At 40.1% G+C, this 17,756-nt stretch overlaps 1 protein-coding gene across 2 annotated transcripts in view; it reads left to right on the forward strand.

Annotated features, from left to right (window-relative positions):
* Nucleotides 1-606: 606 nt before the first annotated feature.
* Nucleotides 607-17,756, forward strand: part of med13 (mediator complex subunit 13) — a 170,582-nt gene continuing 153,432 nt past the window's right edge. For both annotated transcript variants that reach the window (XM_033045798.1, XM_033045799.1), the window contains exons 1-2: nucleotides 607-921; nucleotides 16,244-16,478. In XM_033045798.1, the coding sequence (XP_032901689.1) occupies nucleotides 847-921; nucleotides 16,244-16,478 (310 nt within the window). In that variant the 5' untranslated portion in view covers nucleotides 607-846. The remainder of the gene's footprint in view (nucleotides 922-16,243; nucleotides 16,479-17,756) is intronic.

Genomic DNA, 17,756 nt, shown 5'->3' on the forward strand with positions numbered 1-17,756 from the left:
TTGGTGAGAATTGGTGCCAAACTAAGTACAACTAATTTTGTAGTTTGAAGAAAATGTTTTTATTGAAAGTGCACATACAGTTGCAGATCTGTTGAATGATGAACAACCTTTTTTTTACCACAATCTGATTCTTTTTTTATTCCCTGATTTTCCTAATGTAAACTGTTCATGAGTTAAATATAATTTGTTTGAATACAACCTTTTTATCTTTAGAAACTTTTCAAAACCCTTTAAATACTGGTTTGATTGGTGAGAAAGTTGAAATGTGATACCATTTGCGAATAGAAAATGAGGGAACAGGCGATAATGTGTTAAGTATTTTGCTGATAAGGTACAGCATGTGTAGGATGGGAATATAAATACAAATGAGTAAATCCGATCTGGGCTGCGGTGTATTGGGCTGGCTTGGTTTTGCGCCTCAAGTGGCCAGGGCGGGAAATGTGCGTGTAACGATTTGTGCTCCATCGCGCCCCAAGCGGCCGCCCAGCGGAGTCGCCGAATGGGTCACGTGACGGACCTCCGCCATTAAGTCTGGGACGGAGGCTCCCATTAAGGGAAGGGACTGAACACAAACCTGAGTGCCGAGAGAGACGCGCGGGGGGGGTGGGGGGGGTGGGGGGGGAGGGGAGGGAGGGAAGGCAGGAAGAGAGGAGACAGAAGACAGATGCCTTCACCTCGTTCCTTTTTCTAAGGGGAAGAAGGACAACTTAAAATAAAACATCTCGGATTTCATGTGGAGAAAACATTTGAGGGAATTTTCTCTAGGGGAAGACTTTTTTATTTTCTTGTTTATGTATTTCCTTTCGAACTGCGCGTTAGGTCTGCTTGGACGATGCAGGGATCGTGATGATGAGTTCGTCCGGCTGCTGGGTGGCGAACGGGGCGAGTTTGGAGGATTGCTACTCCAACCTCTTCTCTCTGGTGAGTGATTGAAGCGGCCGTCGCGCAGCCATTTTCAAACCGCGGCCTTCACTCAGGCGTAGTAGAGGGGAGGGTAGGGAGGGGGGGTTGTAAAAAATACCTGTAACCTCATTTACAATACACATTTCTAAATGGACAAGAGAGAAAAAATACATGCAACTCTTTAAAAAATTAAAACCAATCACTACTTTTCCCACATACTTCTCTTGCCCCTTTTTAACTTGCAGATGTCTTGAAGTGAACATTCCTGTATATATGAAAGGGGAAAGTGTTTATTTTCCTAGTTTGCAATATTTGAAACAAAAAGTATACATTGTGCCGAATACACATTTAAAATCGTAACTGCTCTTGTATTTAAAAAAAAAGCTAACTTGACTCTTCCTCTTGACGTACTACTTGGTAACGAAGATCGCCTTTTAAACTTGTAGGGGGATATCTGCTTTACACTTGTAAAACAAAATGTTTTAATCGTTTGTTGTCTTTTCTCAGTTATGTGGAAAAGGTATTTTAACAAGAAACGAGTTGGTGGTGAAATGTCGTTTAAAAACATAAGAATGCGATAAGCTCCGAGGCTGTCATCTTATCTCAGGATATTTAAGTGTGAATTTTGATTTAAATGTGACTGATTATATTGAAGCATGCAGCCTTTTTACGCTTTATTTCTTCTTTCCACTCTCCCCCCCCCCCCCCCCCCCACCATAGTCGTTCACTCTGGAGGCGGATAGAGTAACTGCATCGTGAAAGGGAAGTGTTTTTGAAAACCCCCAGAGAAAAGCAAAAATAAATAGATAAGCAATCAGTTTCAAAATGAAAATTCCAGTCGACCGAGGAGAGAGATTCACGGGCTTTAAGTGTTTAAATGCATCGTTAGGCATGTTTTCTTGAACGTATAACTTTTAAAACTCTAATGAATAGTCTTTAATTCGCAGAAAAGGAAAGATGTCAAAAATAACTTAAATTATATTTCTAAATATATTTGGTGGAATACGTATTTCAGGCACCATTTTTTCCCTTTGAGCAAGGCAGCAAAGTGCATTGTATGTGATTAACATTTGTGTATTTATTTGGAAAGCAGTATTGATTGCTGTCGAACAAATGTGGCCATTGCATTCCTCCAAGCTGACAAAACTTGCCTACCTAGTATGTTTGCTTTTATTAACATTGAATTTAAAGGAAAGGGTGGTGGAATGGAAAGTTTAGGAGTTTGTTGGTCCTGTGGGAGTCTTAAATAACCTTTAACAATTTTTGAGAAGCTTTTTTGGAAACCTTAATATGGCTGCCCAGCTGTCTGCTAAAAATGATTAGTTACTCTCATTACAGTCGAACGTGTCACCATTTAGCACTTTTTAAGAGAGGAAAATGTGGATGAGCTGTGGAATATGGAAGATAAAATGGGCTTGACCCAATTTCAGATTACAAAGTATAAATGTACATAACCACCAAGAAAAATTGAATTGCAATTTTAATTTCAAAATTGTTTTCATACTTCTGTGCCCCTCCTCCAACGATCTTGGGTCCATTGAGGAGCTCTTGCTGCTTTGATTGCTCTTCCTTGTTGAGATAACATGAATAATCTGAGCTGGAGACTTTATGACAGTTGTCGTTTTTGTTGGTGTCTGACAGGAGATATAATCAAATGGAGTGGCCATTACTTCCAGAAATATGTGGGTTTGTTGGCTTTTGGGGGAAATAAAATTGTCCCTTATATTTAAGGTGGAGATGAGTAAGTAAGATTAAATAGAACTAGTGTTCTGGTCGGCATGGACGTGGTGGGCCGAAGGGCATGTTTCTACGCTGTATCTCTAAACTAAATGCTCTAAATTAAAAATGTTCTTGCCCATCTTCCCTTTTTCCCCCATGCACCTTGAAAACAATATCATTTTATTTTGGGGAGAAATGCAGAAACAGGATTTAAGGAAAAACTGATACATGTACCTGTGATCTTTATGGTTAGATGTAATTTCTTGTATTTGCAACAAGATCTTGATGAACTCTGAATATTATTTTGAAGATCTGCTCTTGGCTTAGTGAAAACTTAATTTCCCTAATTGCCATAATTTTGAAAGTATTAAGGTTACTTGATGTAGAGTAGATAACTAGAGCAGGTCGAACCTGATTTATGGTTGTATATTGGTTTTACAAGGCAAAAATGCAGTATTATTTATTTTTCCCCATGGCATTTATCAACTGGTTCTAAGCTGAATTATTTCCTTCTGCAATGTTTCTAAGACTTGCTGGAGTTGGCACCATGACTGATGCTGCTTTTTTGTATTTTTCCAGTTACATTCTTCTATATCTATTAAATGCTGGCATCTCTGGGATCATGTGAAGTCAAGCCTAAACCTATTTTCATTTAACATATGGGAATCAAAATTGTGCCATGACTTTCTTCCCTTTTCTACTGTTCCTGCTCTCATCCTCCACCAAGGATGTTTTCCTGCCCAATTTTTAGTAGTGTCTTTCCCAACGTTGCTGATTTGCTTGGTATCACATTAAGGGCATGAATTTGGCTAACAGTTTTATAAAGAAACAACATCGTAGGCAGTGTTAAGTATTTGTTCTGTTTTATCAGGCTATTCAGTTTTGCTACCTTAGTCTTTCAGCAATGGACTTATTTCAGTAATGGTATTTTGAAATTATGGAATGAAACTAATGAAGGATATCATGCTTCACAATTGTGCTGTTCAGTTATAACAATACTTGGTTCCTCAGAGAAGAATTTATGAGAAGCTGAGCTTTCTATAAATAAATCCACATACATAGATTTTTTGGCCAGCAAATCTGATCTTGCTGGTAGTCTATTTGTGATGTCATGAATGAAGTATCCTGGAATGGCTTGATTATAAAATATTGTTTTTGTTCATGGGAGCTGAGGACAAGCCTCAAGTCCAGGAAGTGTGTTATAGCCAGCTAATTTTATATATGTTCCTGAAATTGGCAATATTCCATTGGTGCTGATATTGTAAGCTACCCACTTCTCTTTTTAGGTTTTACTAGACCAAGTGGGACCCGTTGAGTCCCGTCCCCTCAATGCGCGGTGGGGGGGTGTGGTGTCACACACTAACCACCCCTCCCCACAAACACATATACACACTAACCACCCCCCTTGATATTATATTAATATTATTAATTCGCTCCTTTTACCCCATTCCCAGCCCTATCCACTCACGCAAAGCCCCCAACTCGCAGACGTGGCTAGGGAGGGAGAGGGAGGGGGTAGACAGGGCAGGGGCAGAGGCAGAGAGAGGGCAGTGACCAATGCAGAGAGCAGCAGCAACCCCCCTACCATGCGCCGATACGAAGACCCCGAGCGAGGGGGCAAGCGGGCGGGTGAGCGTTGACCAAAGGACAACGAGTTGGGCCACCGCAGTCTTCAGCTATGATCTTTGGTCTTCAGTCCAGGGCACGACTTCATCTCTGGCTACGTCTTTTGAATAACGGGGGGGGGGGGGGGGGTGACGTCACTCGCAGCACGAAGCAGACCCATTGTGACATCATCAGCGAAAGACAGTCGTTTTTAAATTCAAAGTTTTGTCATATTTTAATAACTCGAGAAATAATGCATGAAATTTTCAGATAAGGCGATTTTGGACTTCACGGGAAAAATGTCTACCGGAATATGTAAAGATTTTACCGTTACCACGTCATTTTTTTCGAGCAGTTATGATTTTACTCACACAAATTCACATACAAGATGATAAAAGTTTTAGAAGTATAGAGATCGCCACTTTTGGATCTATGGGGTTTCTGTCTAGTGTTGATATCATTAACTGCTGAAGAACGAGAATATCTGATCATTATCTCTGTTCTGGCATAAAAACCCTCTAGATTTGATTAAAATAACCTAGAATACTGATCTCCCTTTTGAACTCTTCCCCCCATTTAACAAATACAGTTAATACTGAGTCATGTAGAGAATTTGGAGGAAGCCTAACTGGTCTTATTTCCCAGCATATAGTGTGTAGGTGTTTTTACTTGGACTTTAAAGATCGCTTATAGAGAGATCATTGTGTATTGCATTCTTAATTTTACATTTTCTGTCAGAACTGTGTGCTTGCTCATTAATATGGAGACACCACCAATTGTGGGCTGACTCGGTGATAATATTGCAGTCTTGCTGTGAGTTTAAAATAAAATTCATAGAATCATACAACACGGAAGCAGGCACTTTGGCTTAACTTTCCAGTGCTGACCATGATGCCCTATCAGTGCTCGTCCCATCTGCCCACATTTGACTCGTATCCCATTAAACCTTTAAACGTTGTAATTACTTCAGTCGGAAATACTTTTCTGTAGTATTTTGTAGATGGCAGATTCCGTCAATTCTGTTGGTGATGAATGGCTAATAGATTAGTTTACTTTGGTGTTACTTGGTGTAAAGGCCCTGTCCCACTTACGTGTCCTTGGCACGCAAATTACGAGACCTCGTCGTCGCGTTGAGGCGCATGGGCATCGTGTGGGCGCGCGGGGCCAGTCCCACTGAGAAGCGCGGAGGGGTATGGAGTTGTGCGCGGTATCGCGCGGCGCTCAGAAATTTTGTAGCGAACAAAATTTTCGTGCGCCACCGGCCTGTCGTGTAACTGACAGTCAAAGTGGGACAGGCGCGCCGCAACGTCTCACCTCCAACAGCAGCAGAAGCAGGCAAACGATCGCCGAACTCAGCCTGGGGCTCACGGCCGTTGCGGTCCGGATCTGCCCACGCTCCTACTCCCAGAGCGGGGCCAAGAAAATTGAAGATAGACACAAAATGCTGGATTAACTCAGCGGGACCGGCAGCATCTCTGAGAGAAGGAATGGATGACGTTTCGGGTCAAGACCCTTCTTCCAGACTGAAGAAGGGTCTCGACCCGAAACATCACCCATTGCTTCTCTCCAGAGATGCTGCCAGTCCCGCTGAGTTACTCCTGCATTTTGTGTCCATCTTCAAATGACGTCACGCGCTCCAGACGGCTGTGCGGTCGCGCGGGACCGTCACGCCTCAAGGCAACCATGAGGTCGCGTAATTAGCGTGCCAAGGACACGTAAGTGGGACAGGGGCTTAACATTGTTAACACTAGACCCTCTTTCCCTTTTCCTTGGAGTACAGTGGAATATTTTCCATCTGTCCCGTCAGACGGCCTCCGTTTAATGTTGTGCATAAAAGATGGTTCTTCCCACAAAGCAGCATCTGATCTTGGCATTGCTTTGACAGTTAGCTGAGATTGTTATTATTTCTGGAGTGGGTTATGAACCTATTTTTCTGATTTTGTAAGTGTAGCCAATTTGCAGGCTTGCTCCTAAAAGTTGGCATTTGTTTCTGTTGTAGATGCAGAATGAAGCCCTTTGACAGAAGCAAATGAATCTTGTGTAGTTCTGCTGTAATACTAGGTCAGCATATGATGCACTATGTCATAACAGTATAACGGTTAATTCTAGATAGGCAGGCTGCTTGTACTGTTTAATGTGGTAAAGTCCCATAGCAATTCATTATCCCGTAGCATCGTATGCAGAGTAATCGTTTTGATATCGTATGCAGAAGAATAGTTTTGAGGCGAGTTGGCTGTGTCGCTAATGCAAGGAGTAACCTCTGTCACTTCAATTTGCAGAAGATGTCATTTTAATGATGACAGACTGACTGGATGGTTTTGTTAAAATTTCAGGAGCAAATTTCATTGATGAATGCAAGATATCTATCTAAAATAAGCGCTATGTAAACGCAGCTGCATGATACCCAATGTAAAGAAAAAGAAAGGGAATTTCTGTTCAGAGTTGTAAAATGTGAAGTATTTGCTGGAATTTGGAATATATGGCTTTACTTTATCATGAAAAAGGAGAAAATTACAAGGATATGATCATTGCTCCTCGTGATTTTTCTTTCCCCAAGACATATCTGGGTCTTCCAAAGTTTAAAACTGAAATCTGATATACTCTGTGTTAGTAATATGCTGCGGGAATAGCTAATTATTTAAACAAGATGGGATTTGTTATGCAGGAATAAATGCCATCTACGATGATGTGACTAGTTTCAGAGTCCAAAGATATCTGTTTGTCCTCTTTATATCCTGTTTCACTGAAACACTTCCAAATGAGCAACCAACTGCCTCGTAGGGAGTCTTCTTTTCTTCTTCAGTCGTGGCTAACCATGGGTGTCTCCAGGGTGCTATTCCCTATATGGAGGACTCCTGTGCGTGACTTTATTTAACGTGGGGAGATTGGTGCACAGACAGCCACCCCACGGTCCTTGACAGATCTGGGTCAGGATCCAGTGGCATGGAGTCCAAGACAACCGGAGACCCTTTACTGCTGCAGCCTTCATCTGCCTTACCAGCCGTTGTGATGCTCCACTAGGGTCAGCCATCGTCCTCCGCCTGTTCCGCTGCAGAGGTCTTGGTTGGATTTCTCTTTGTCAGAGATCTCCCCCTTGACCTTACTGCCATGGATGGCCCTACCAGGAACATAGCTCCAGAAGGCATCGCTCTCAGGATCTCGGGTCCACACAAGCTTCTCCACCACGACAAGGTGACTATCCACGGAGAAGTCGCAGGGAGTAATAGTTATAAATTAAAATCATTACTTCCCTTACCATTATTATAGTTTTTTCTACTCTTACTTTTGGCATGATGATGCCCGGGCTAATGGGGTTGCAAGGGAAAGTTAAAAAAAAGTTTAAATTCCAAAATTAAGATGTTTTTAATCATAATCAAACTATTTTAGTCTGCTCGCTTTACATAGCATCTTTTAAGTTTGAAAATACCCTAAGCTCCCGTACAGAAGCACAAGAAGAAATGACTGAACTAAGTGATAGTAGATGAATAGTGGGCTTTGTTATTTTAATGCAGTGAAAGTATGGAGTAAGATGTTTTCATTAACATTGTGTTTTAATTTGTATTGGCCAACTATTTAAATTTTGATGTCTTTTTATGAAGTTGGTGTTTATTCCTCGAAAAGTGTAGTTCAATAATTTCCTGTTGTCTTTCATTTCTGCAACTGGCCCGAAGCATGGGGTATATTTGATTGCTTTTTAAAGCTCGTTGAGTATTATTGATCCTTAGAAAAATGTATTCTGAAATGCCATTACACTGGTAACTTCAAAATAAATTAATAGAATATTAATTCCATATTGCAGCTAAATTCAATAGATGTTCATATTCTTGTCAGAAACTTAAATTTTAAGTTGTAGTTCTTTGCATTACTGTGTTTTCAAAAATATTTTCCTGTTTTGACTATGATTCTATGACCAAAGGAACAGGATATCTGCATCTCCTTCTGACTATTTTACTTTCAATTGAATTACTCTTGGGAAATAACAGTGGCATGGTGGAAATGTCCCCCCACCCTCCCCATCAAGTATGGTGTTTATTTTGATGAGGACCAAGAACATGGAATTGTAGACATTGGCTTGCCCTGCTACTCTGCTATGTTGTGCATTCTAGGACCACATACTAATTTTTTTAAATCCAAATTTTATCTGTGTGAACTGGTATTTCAGGAACAGTTCGGAGAGCAGCTGCTGTTATGCTGAGATGAGCACAGTCATTAACAGTTCCATGCCTGTATATGGCTCTTCTTGGGACTTACTGGAACGGGACTATGATGGGAGTGTAGTTTAATGTACTGTAGACATACTTGAAGATTTTTTTTAAAATCTGTTTTTTCATCTTTTTGTATCTGGATGAATTAAAGAAATATTGATAGTTTTTTGATCCAGCAATTTTGATCCAGCAGTTTTTCCCCTCTGAAGTAAGAGCTCCTTTTCATTTCAAATATTAAGACATGGCACTTGTTAGTGCATTATAAGCAGGTAGGCAAGCTCTTTGGGAAGGAATGCAAATGTGGAAAATGTTACGCATGTACTTATGCTTTTTCCCGCTAAAATGCAACAATTGATTCTAGAGTTGTACAGTGTGGAAACAGCCCCTTTGAACTATGCCCACGCCATCCAAGTATCTACACTAATCCCATTTACCCGCATTAAGTCCATTGCCTTTAAGGGCTCAATTTTGTTGGCTAAATGCGTAATTGTCGTGAGACTGTTTGCTTCCACTAACTTTTTGGGTAGTCCCTTCCAGTATGTTGGCGGGGCGGGAAGGACTTCTTGGATCCCCGCTAAACACTTGCTTATAGCCCCATGACTTCTGAAACAAGTTTGAAACAAGTTTGAAACAAGTTTATTCATGGATAACCCCTTGAGATGGACAGTCATCTCGTTTTCGAGGGGGTCCAACATAGAACATACAGCACAAGACATAACATACATAGAGGCTCTCATTGACCCACCTACCCACATACCAATCCCAAAACCCCTCCATCCCCACTTGTTATAGTTTATAACAATTGTTAATTGGCTTTACATATCCAATAATAATAATAATTATGTGTTACAGCATAATGTTGATGCATAATACCATATACCACCTATCATACATCGTACGTTAATACATACTATCAACATTATTACATGATATATTATTTCATGATATTGTGACATAATACAATATAAGACCTTGTTACACTTCTACATCCATCCTTAAACCATGCTCTTTTGCATAAGACATTGAATGGCGGTGCTGGCTCGAAGGGCCGAATGGCCTACTCATGCACCTATAAGACACCAACACCATGGGGGTGGGGGGGGGGGGGGGGGGGAAGGGAGACAAAGATTTTTACTATCAACTCTATCCAACCCCCCTTATAATTTTATATCTTTATCAGGTCACACGGTCCTTGGTTAACACTGCTCTTCATTATTTTGTTCCCATGATGATCTTGGATCAAAATGTCACAGTACATATTTATGCAAAGAAAATGTGTTACCTAGGTATTGCTGAATGTAGTGGTTACAATAGTATCTTTTCAGTTGAGTTGTCTAATGCCTTGTATTCTAATTTGTTGTTGGGTTCCCATTACCTTAAATCTATATTAGCAAATCTAAAATGGTGTTTTGCACAGGGTCTCCAAATTTTTGCTTTGCATGCGACTGAAGGGAGCAAATATATTGAAGTGGCAGCTGCTAGGGGTGGAACACTGGAGAGTAGAGCGTCTTCTGTGAATTTGTTTTACAATGTGATTTGATGTTTATAGTCTAGGCTGGTTTGGTGTGAAATAATTACACAAAGAAAAAGTTAATTTAGTTATCTTTCTAATTGATGAATGTTTAGACTTAAGTAGATTTGCGCAAGGATTTTTGTCCACACGTACTAGAATCCTAATTGAAATTAATGAAGTAATGTAGTTTACTTAATTTCGAAAACATTTCCAGAATGTGTGCTTTGATATTTATTGCCATTTGGTTACTTTTAATCTCTTATGTTTAATGGCTGCTTCACAGATTTAATATATTCAATCCTATTCTGAGTATAACTATAAATTTGGAGTATAAAAACAAACTGCTGATGGATTTCAGTGGGTTTAGCAGCATCTGTGGATGGGGTGAGGGTGGAAATAGAGTTGTCGATGTTTTGGATCGAGACCTTGCATCAGAATTAAAGTCGGCATAGTTTTTATAAATTTAGTTTCTCTGTGATAGCAATCTGGACTCTTGAGTCAGAAGGAATGCTTCAGGCATGCATTCTAAAGAAGTACTGCAATGTTAAAAGTTTTAACTTTGGGTGAAAAGGTAAACCTGTGTCAATCTATCATTTTGAGTGAAAGATCGTGTCATTATTTGAAGAGCAGGGAAATGTAAACAGTTTAAATTTTAAAGCAGCATGTTTTATGTAATAAATATATCCCCCTTCCACCATTGCTAAAATATTATCTTTATTGCCATGTTTCTTTGGGAAAGTGTCAATTGTCTGTTTCCCTGCTGGACCATGACAAATTACATTTGACCAAATTGAGTATTTTTGAAGTTCTTTGGGACATTGAAAAAATGCATAAATGTTATATTTGTTTTGAATTAGCTTGATACTTGAGTATTGTTTTTAAATCTGCCTTGAGGTTTTGGCATTGGCAACTCAATTTGGATACAAAAGTTTGTAGGAGAATGCCTGCTTTTCGGTCTGTGCTCATGTTTAATCAGTAGGATTAGTAAGTGGATGAGAAGAATAAGTGACAATGTATTTGTCACACTGCCTGCAACTGAGTTATCTAAACATATTCCAGTATGTGGAGCAAGTTAAATTCCACCCACCACAACTCATCTTTCCATTAATACTTTACAGAAGTAATTTTATTTTCAACATTGAATTTTCAAAAAAAAATATTTGGACTACATTCATAATTTGAAAAGTGATCTGTCCATAAAACAGAAACATAACTAGCTAAAGGACCTGTCCCACTTGGGCGACCTAATCCGCGAGTTCTGGCGAGTTTGCCCTCGATTCATACTTGCAGCATGGTCGACACGAGGTCGTAGGAGGTCTTTGCAACTCTCCTTAATGCTCGAGAGTGGTCTCCGCGTAGTCGTAGGTAATCGAGGGTAGTCGAAGGTAGTCGTAGATAGTCTTCATTATAGTCGAAGGGGAATTGAAGGAGGTCGTCTCCACTCTCCACTATTCGGTGTCCAATTTTCCCGAAGTTAGTCGTAGCTAGTCGAAGCTGGTCTTCAACATGGTCAAAGGAGGTCTTCAACATGTCATTTAAAAAAAAAACTCTTTTAAACTCGCCAATTAGGTCGCCCAAGTGGGACAGCCCCTTAAAGTTTTTGAGTCAACAGCATTTAAACAGGAACTTGTAACTAAAATACTGTAGTCTTTAATGTGTTTACTTGCAATACAAGATGTTTTAGCAGTACCTTCTTGTTTTCAAACTTTATCTGAAGCTTTGTGTTTAGAGGCAAGTGTAAATAATTTTCTTTATATAGTTCTGGATTTTGACCAGAGTGTAAAATCATTCATAATGAGTCTGGCGCAGCACTCTGTGGTTGAACATCAGCCCAGCATTCCAATTTAGTTGTACACAGACATAGAGTTCTCTGCAGTGCCTTTTTGGCTGTACAAATACATTCCAAAGCAGTTAGAGAAGTTAGTATTAAACCTGCTGTTTACTTGCCACAAATATCTGTAGTAAAAGTATTACTGCGCGAGGGTGGCTATTACAGAGGACTCTGGATTTTCAATTTTTTTTTTAAAATTACAAGCCTGAACAGGAAATTACAAATATTGGAAACCAGAAAAAGAAATTAAATACTGGAAATAGTCTGCAGATCAAGTTTTATTAGCGTAGGTTTGATAAGTTGTGATGAAAGGTCATTAACATGAAATGTAAGTGCTCTCTCTGCATAAACTGCCTTCCTGTTATTTTTAACTTCTTAGCAGCAGGATCTTTGAAATAAATGGTATAATTTATTTTTCTGAATTCTTATACACTTCCAACTCAATTGCCTGAAGTATATAATAACTTGCAGAGACACAAAAAACTGCAGATGCTAGGATCTTGAACAAATAATACAAAATGCTAGAGGAACTCAGCAGGTCAGGCTGCCTCTTTAGACTTTAGAGACACAGCACGAAAACAGGCCCTTTGGCCCACTGAGTCTGCGCTGACCAGTGATCATCCCATATACTAGGGACAATTTACAATTTTAGAGAAGCCAATTAACCTACAAACCTAACCTGTACGTCTTTGGAATGTGGGAGGAAACCAGAGCACCCGGAGAAAACCCACGTGGTCACAGGGAGAACATACAAACTTTGTATGGAGAGCACCCATAGTCAGGATTGAACTGGGGTCACTGGCGCTGTAAGGCAGCAACCCTACTGCTGCGTCACTGTGCCAGGAGGGAATAGACAAATTACATTTTGGATTGAATCATTCAGGAGAAGGGTCCTGACCTGAAGTGTCATCTGTCCATTCCGTTTAGATGCTGCCTGACCTGCTGAGTTTCTCCAGTACTTTTTTTTTGTCATTTTTGAAATTTGCTCTTGACAATTAACGTAATATTTTCTGAAAGATATATTTTCACTTGCACGTTTCTTGGACTGTCAAGGAATATGGAGAAATATTAGAAAAGTCTGTATTTAAATATTTTGTGAATGGAATGGAATTCTACGTTAGACTCTCTAACATGTATTAATAGAAAATATTTTTTTTAAAAGGTGTCAAGATCAGTTTATTGTCACATGTACTAGTTAAGGTACAGTGAAATTTGAGTTACCATACAGCCATACTAAGTGAAGAGTAACAAGACACACAACCACATAAAAGTTAACATAAATATCCATCACAGTGGATTCCACATTCCTCACTGTGAAGGAAGGCAGTAAAGTTCAATCTTCTTCCTCTTTGTTCTCCCGTGGTCGGGCAATCAAACCAAACGCAGTCGGGGCGATGAAAGCCCCCAGCAGCCGACGATCGAAGCCACGCGTCGGGGTGATCGAAACTCCCGCGCCGGGCGGTTGAAACTCTCCGTGGAATGGAGCTCCCGAGTTGGCCTCTTCTTGCCAGAAAATGCGGGCTTCACAATGTTATAGTCCACAGGCCCCGCTGTTGGAACTTCGACCCCCCGGCAAAGGGATCGCAAGCTCCGTGATGTTAAAGTCCCACAGACCCCTGCGGCTTGGAGTACCGGGTCGGTCTCCAGGAAAAGCCGCCAACTCCACGATGTTAGGCCGCTGTGGGGATGGAGATATGATACGGAAAAAAATCGCATCTCCGTCTAGGTAAGAGATTGAACAAAAGTGCCCCCAATCCCCACTTAAAACAAACCAAGGAACACAAAAACATACTTTTTAACACATACTAAAAATAACAAGAAGAAAGGACAGACAGAATGTTGGTGAGGCAGCCACTGCTGGGGATGCCACCCGTTGTCTTTTAAGTGCTATGTATTAGAAATATGGTAGTCATAAGTGAGTAGCAGGAAATCTTTGCAGTTAGAATTAAATCACCCTGAAGAAACAAGAGGAACTAACTTTATAGCTCCATGGATATATCTCCTAATTAAGTGTTTAATTAGTGACCAAAGCTGTCATTTTTGTGGCACAGTTCAAAAAGCCACAGTAGGAAGGAAAGTTAAGCAGTTGCTAATCTGATCGCTGCTGAACTGAAATTGTTAATGCGTGATTTGGCAAATCATTTTAAAATGGATCTGTATTCAATACATACAAAGAACAGCTTGCTTGGAAGCATATGCATTATGTAAGTATATGTTGCATTGAAATGCATTCATTAGTATTATAACATTGCCATTAATTCACTGCCGAATCACTAGCTTTGGGATAGTCGATCGGTTATGTATTTTGAAGTCTTAAGAACAGTCCAATTCCTAGTTAATGGAGCAAAGAGCAAATTATGCTTTTAAAATACATTTTTCTATGCGTTGAATTGGGTACACTGCTTTTCATTTATAGTATATCGCAGAATTACTTGAGCCCTTATGTTCATGGCCTTTGATAGAAACAAAAATAAATGCAAGCCATTTGGCACCTCCATCATTCAATAAAGTATGGCTAATCTTATATCTTCAGTGCCTCTTTCCCGTACTAACGCCACCACCTGATTCCTTAAATAACTTTTAAAAAGCCTATCGATCCATCTTGAACATACTTAATGATTAACCTCCATTGTCGCCTTGGGTAGTGAATGTCAAAGATTAATTGCCTCGGTGAGTAGAAATTTCTTCTCTATCCGTAATGGCTATTTCTCTATTGTGAGACTGTTTCCTGGCTCTAAATGTTCTGGCCAGGAAAAGCATCAACTTTGCATCTACATTGGTTGATTTCCCTGTAAGTGTTTCGTATTCTAAATGAATTTGAGGCCTGGTCTATTTGATCTCTTCAAATAAGACAAAGCCGCTGTACGAATCATTGATCTGGTGAACCTCCCCTGCATTCCCTCTATGTCGAATATCTTTCCTTGGGTATGGATACCAGACCGCTATGATATTCCAGATGTGATTTTGTCAGAATTTCATATAATTGGAGCAAGATGTCTCTACTCCAATTCTCCTGTAATAATGACCAATACCCTGTCTGCCTTTTCAGGGTGGCACGGTGGCGCTACTGGTAGAGCCACTGCCTCATAGCGCCAGAGACTATCATGATGTCAGGTGCTGTCGGTGTGGAGTTTGCATGTTCTCCCTGCGACCACATGAGTTTCCTCTAGGTGCTCTTGATTCCTCCCACGTCCCAAAGACGTGTGGGTTTGTAGGTTAATTGCCCCCCTGTAAATCGTCCTTAGTGTGTTGGTAGTGGATCATAAAATGAGCTAACATGGAACTAGTGTGAATGGGTACACAAAATTGCTGGAGGAACTCAGCGGGTGCAGCAGCATCTATGGAGCGAAGGAAATAGGGTGATTGGTGGTCAGCATGGACTTGGCGGGCCGAAGGGACTGTTTCCATGCTGCATCTCCAACCCAAACTGCTGGTTGAACCTGCCTATTAACTTTGTGATTTGGGTACAAGGACACTTGCATCCTTCTGAACACCAATGCTTTTCAATTGGTTGCCATTATAAAAAAAAAAATACTCAACACTTTAACTAATGTCTTGCACTTTTTTCCCCATTATATACTCTATCTGCTATGCCGTTGCTCGCTCACCTGAAGTTGCTCTGCATCCTCTTCACAAAACTATATGGCAGTGTAGTCTGCATCATCAGCAAACTTGGATACATTGCATCTTGATTTTATTTTCCAAGTCATTGATATAGATTGTGATTAGTTGGCCTAAAACCATTCCCTGTGGCACTTCACTGGTTGCACATTCCCAACCCCCAAAATAATCTGTTTATTCTTGTGTTTTTTAATTGTTCATTTAGCTAATTCATCGTTGGCATTCACATTTTACTTTCAGAACAGAACCATGGTTTTAATTTTGTTTGATATTCTTGTCACGTACTCCACCCATCTGACAATCAACCCCCCCCTCCCCCCCCCACTTGTATCCACCTATCACTTGCCAGGCTTTGTCCCCCCCCCCCCCTCCTCCACCTCTTTTCCAGCTTTCTCTTTCCTATTCCAAGTTGGAAAAAAGGGTGCTGCTGAATTGAACATTGATTATATGGCATGGTGAACAGGAATTTGGTTATAATCCAATGTTGCGCTTTATCATATTTATTGCGCACTTTTCATATTGAAGCCACAGTATACTTGTATAGTATAATCTGGATCATTTAACTCTTCTCATGAGTTTGTCTAATGGTAAATGCTGTATGTGGGAAAAATTACAAATGTGTTTTTTCTAGACTTGAGCTCCCGAGGTAGATAAGAATTGCTGCAATGTTGTTTCCTTTTACCAGAGATTTTGACCAAAAAAATTCCTGTCCTAGCTTAAAATCAAATGTCCTGACATTTCAAAAGTTGTCTTTGCACTGGATTATGTTTCTCTCCATTAAAGTAGAAATGACTCTGGGCAGTCAGTTATTTAATATTGGAGTAACATGTTTTCATTTCTCTCTAGGCTGATCTGCCTGGGATTAAATGGCGCCGTTATTCGTGGCAAGGTCCTGTGGGGACACCACTCGTCATCCCGGTGGCTGAAGATGATGCTATTCTTTGCAGTTTTAGCCGTTGCTTGAAGGCGAATGTACTTTGTGTCTGGCGAAAGGACATGAGACCAGGCCACAGAGAGCTTTGGATTTTCTGGTGGGGCGAAGTGCCAAATTTTGCTGATCTCATTCATCATGAACTCAAAGGTGAGAATAAAAATGGATCTAAAGTTGCCTTTTTAAACACATGATCTCAGACTTTGATCAAATCTGTTAATGTTCTTGGGTTGTATAGCAATTTGCTACTTGGATGAGGTCCATAACTGCATCCAGCAAATGATTGGATAGGTATGCAAAGAGTAATCTGAGAGTGAAGCAGAATCTAAATCTGTTTGCTTTCACTTGTTTTAGATTATAGAAGTTCATGCCAGCAGTAAATGGTTAACATTTTCCCCAATATATGTGGCAGTGTAACAAGTGAACTGTGTGTCAGAAATATAATGTAAATTGTGCTTTTTATAACTCTATATCCCATCTTGTTTCTCACTGTCCTAAAATGCACTCTAAAGTTGTAAATTAATTTGATCTAATTCAACAACTACCTCTTAGTTTCAATTATTACACTCCTCTTCCCATTCACAGCCTTTTCTGTAACTTTTGCGAAACTTCCAGAGAGGATGCATTTGCTTCTTGCCACTGACTTTGATCACCAGCAAATTTGTGCATTTTATCATTATCATTGCTGTTGATTGAGTTCTATGGTTCTGGAATTTCGCTCGTTGACCCTTTTCACCACCTTTTTGGTCTTTAAAGGAAAATTGTTGAATTGTATTTTTGATTGTTCCTCTGAAGCAACTTGATGTGTTTCTACACTGAAATGCTATTTTAACATGTTGCAAAACTTTTTCAGTGAGTCTTATCAGCTGTAGGTGTCAAACTGGTTTTGTTGTTCCAAGCAAAGATGAGGTTAATATTTTGCAAGGTTTTAAAGTCATGTCATAGAGTTTTAGAATCCTACAGCTCAAAACGGGCCTTTGATGCTTTATGATGTGTCTATAATTCTTTATATGCACTCTCCATGTCGTTCCTATTGTGTGGTGAACTGAATTGTTCGCAATATATCAGGTGTGGCCTAACCAATGTTTTTTGAAGTTGTAACATGAACATGACATTCTTTTTGTGTTATATGCTCTGGCCAGTGAAGGCAAGCATCCAGGGTCACAGTTTTTGGGTTCCTGTGCCATCCTCCCGATGGTAATAATAAAATAAGAGCGTGGCCAGGTTGGTGTGGGTTTTTGATATTGTTGACTTTTTGATACAGCATCGCCTTTAGATCTCTTCGATGGTGGAAAGGTCAGTACCTGCGATGAACCAGGCCTTGTTTACCACTTTCTACAGTCTCCTTTATTCCTGGGTATTCAAGTTACTGAATCAGGCTGTATGATCATAATACAGAATTTGGTGACAGCCTGAAACTCATTAATC

The sequence above is a fragment of the Amblyraja radiata genome, chromosome 28, assembly GCF_010909765.2.
Source record: "Amblyraja radiata isolate CabotCenter1 chromosome 28, sAmbRad1.1.pri, whole genome shotgun sequence".
Taxonomy (NCBI): domain Eukaryota; kingdom Metazoa; phylum Chordata; class Chondrichthyes; order Rajiformes; family Rajidae; genus Amblyraja; species Amblyraja radiata.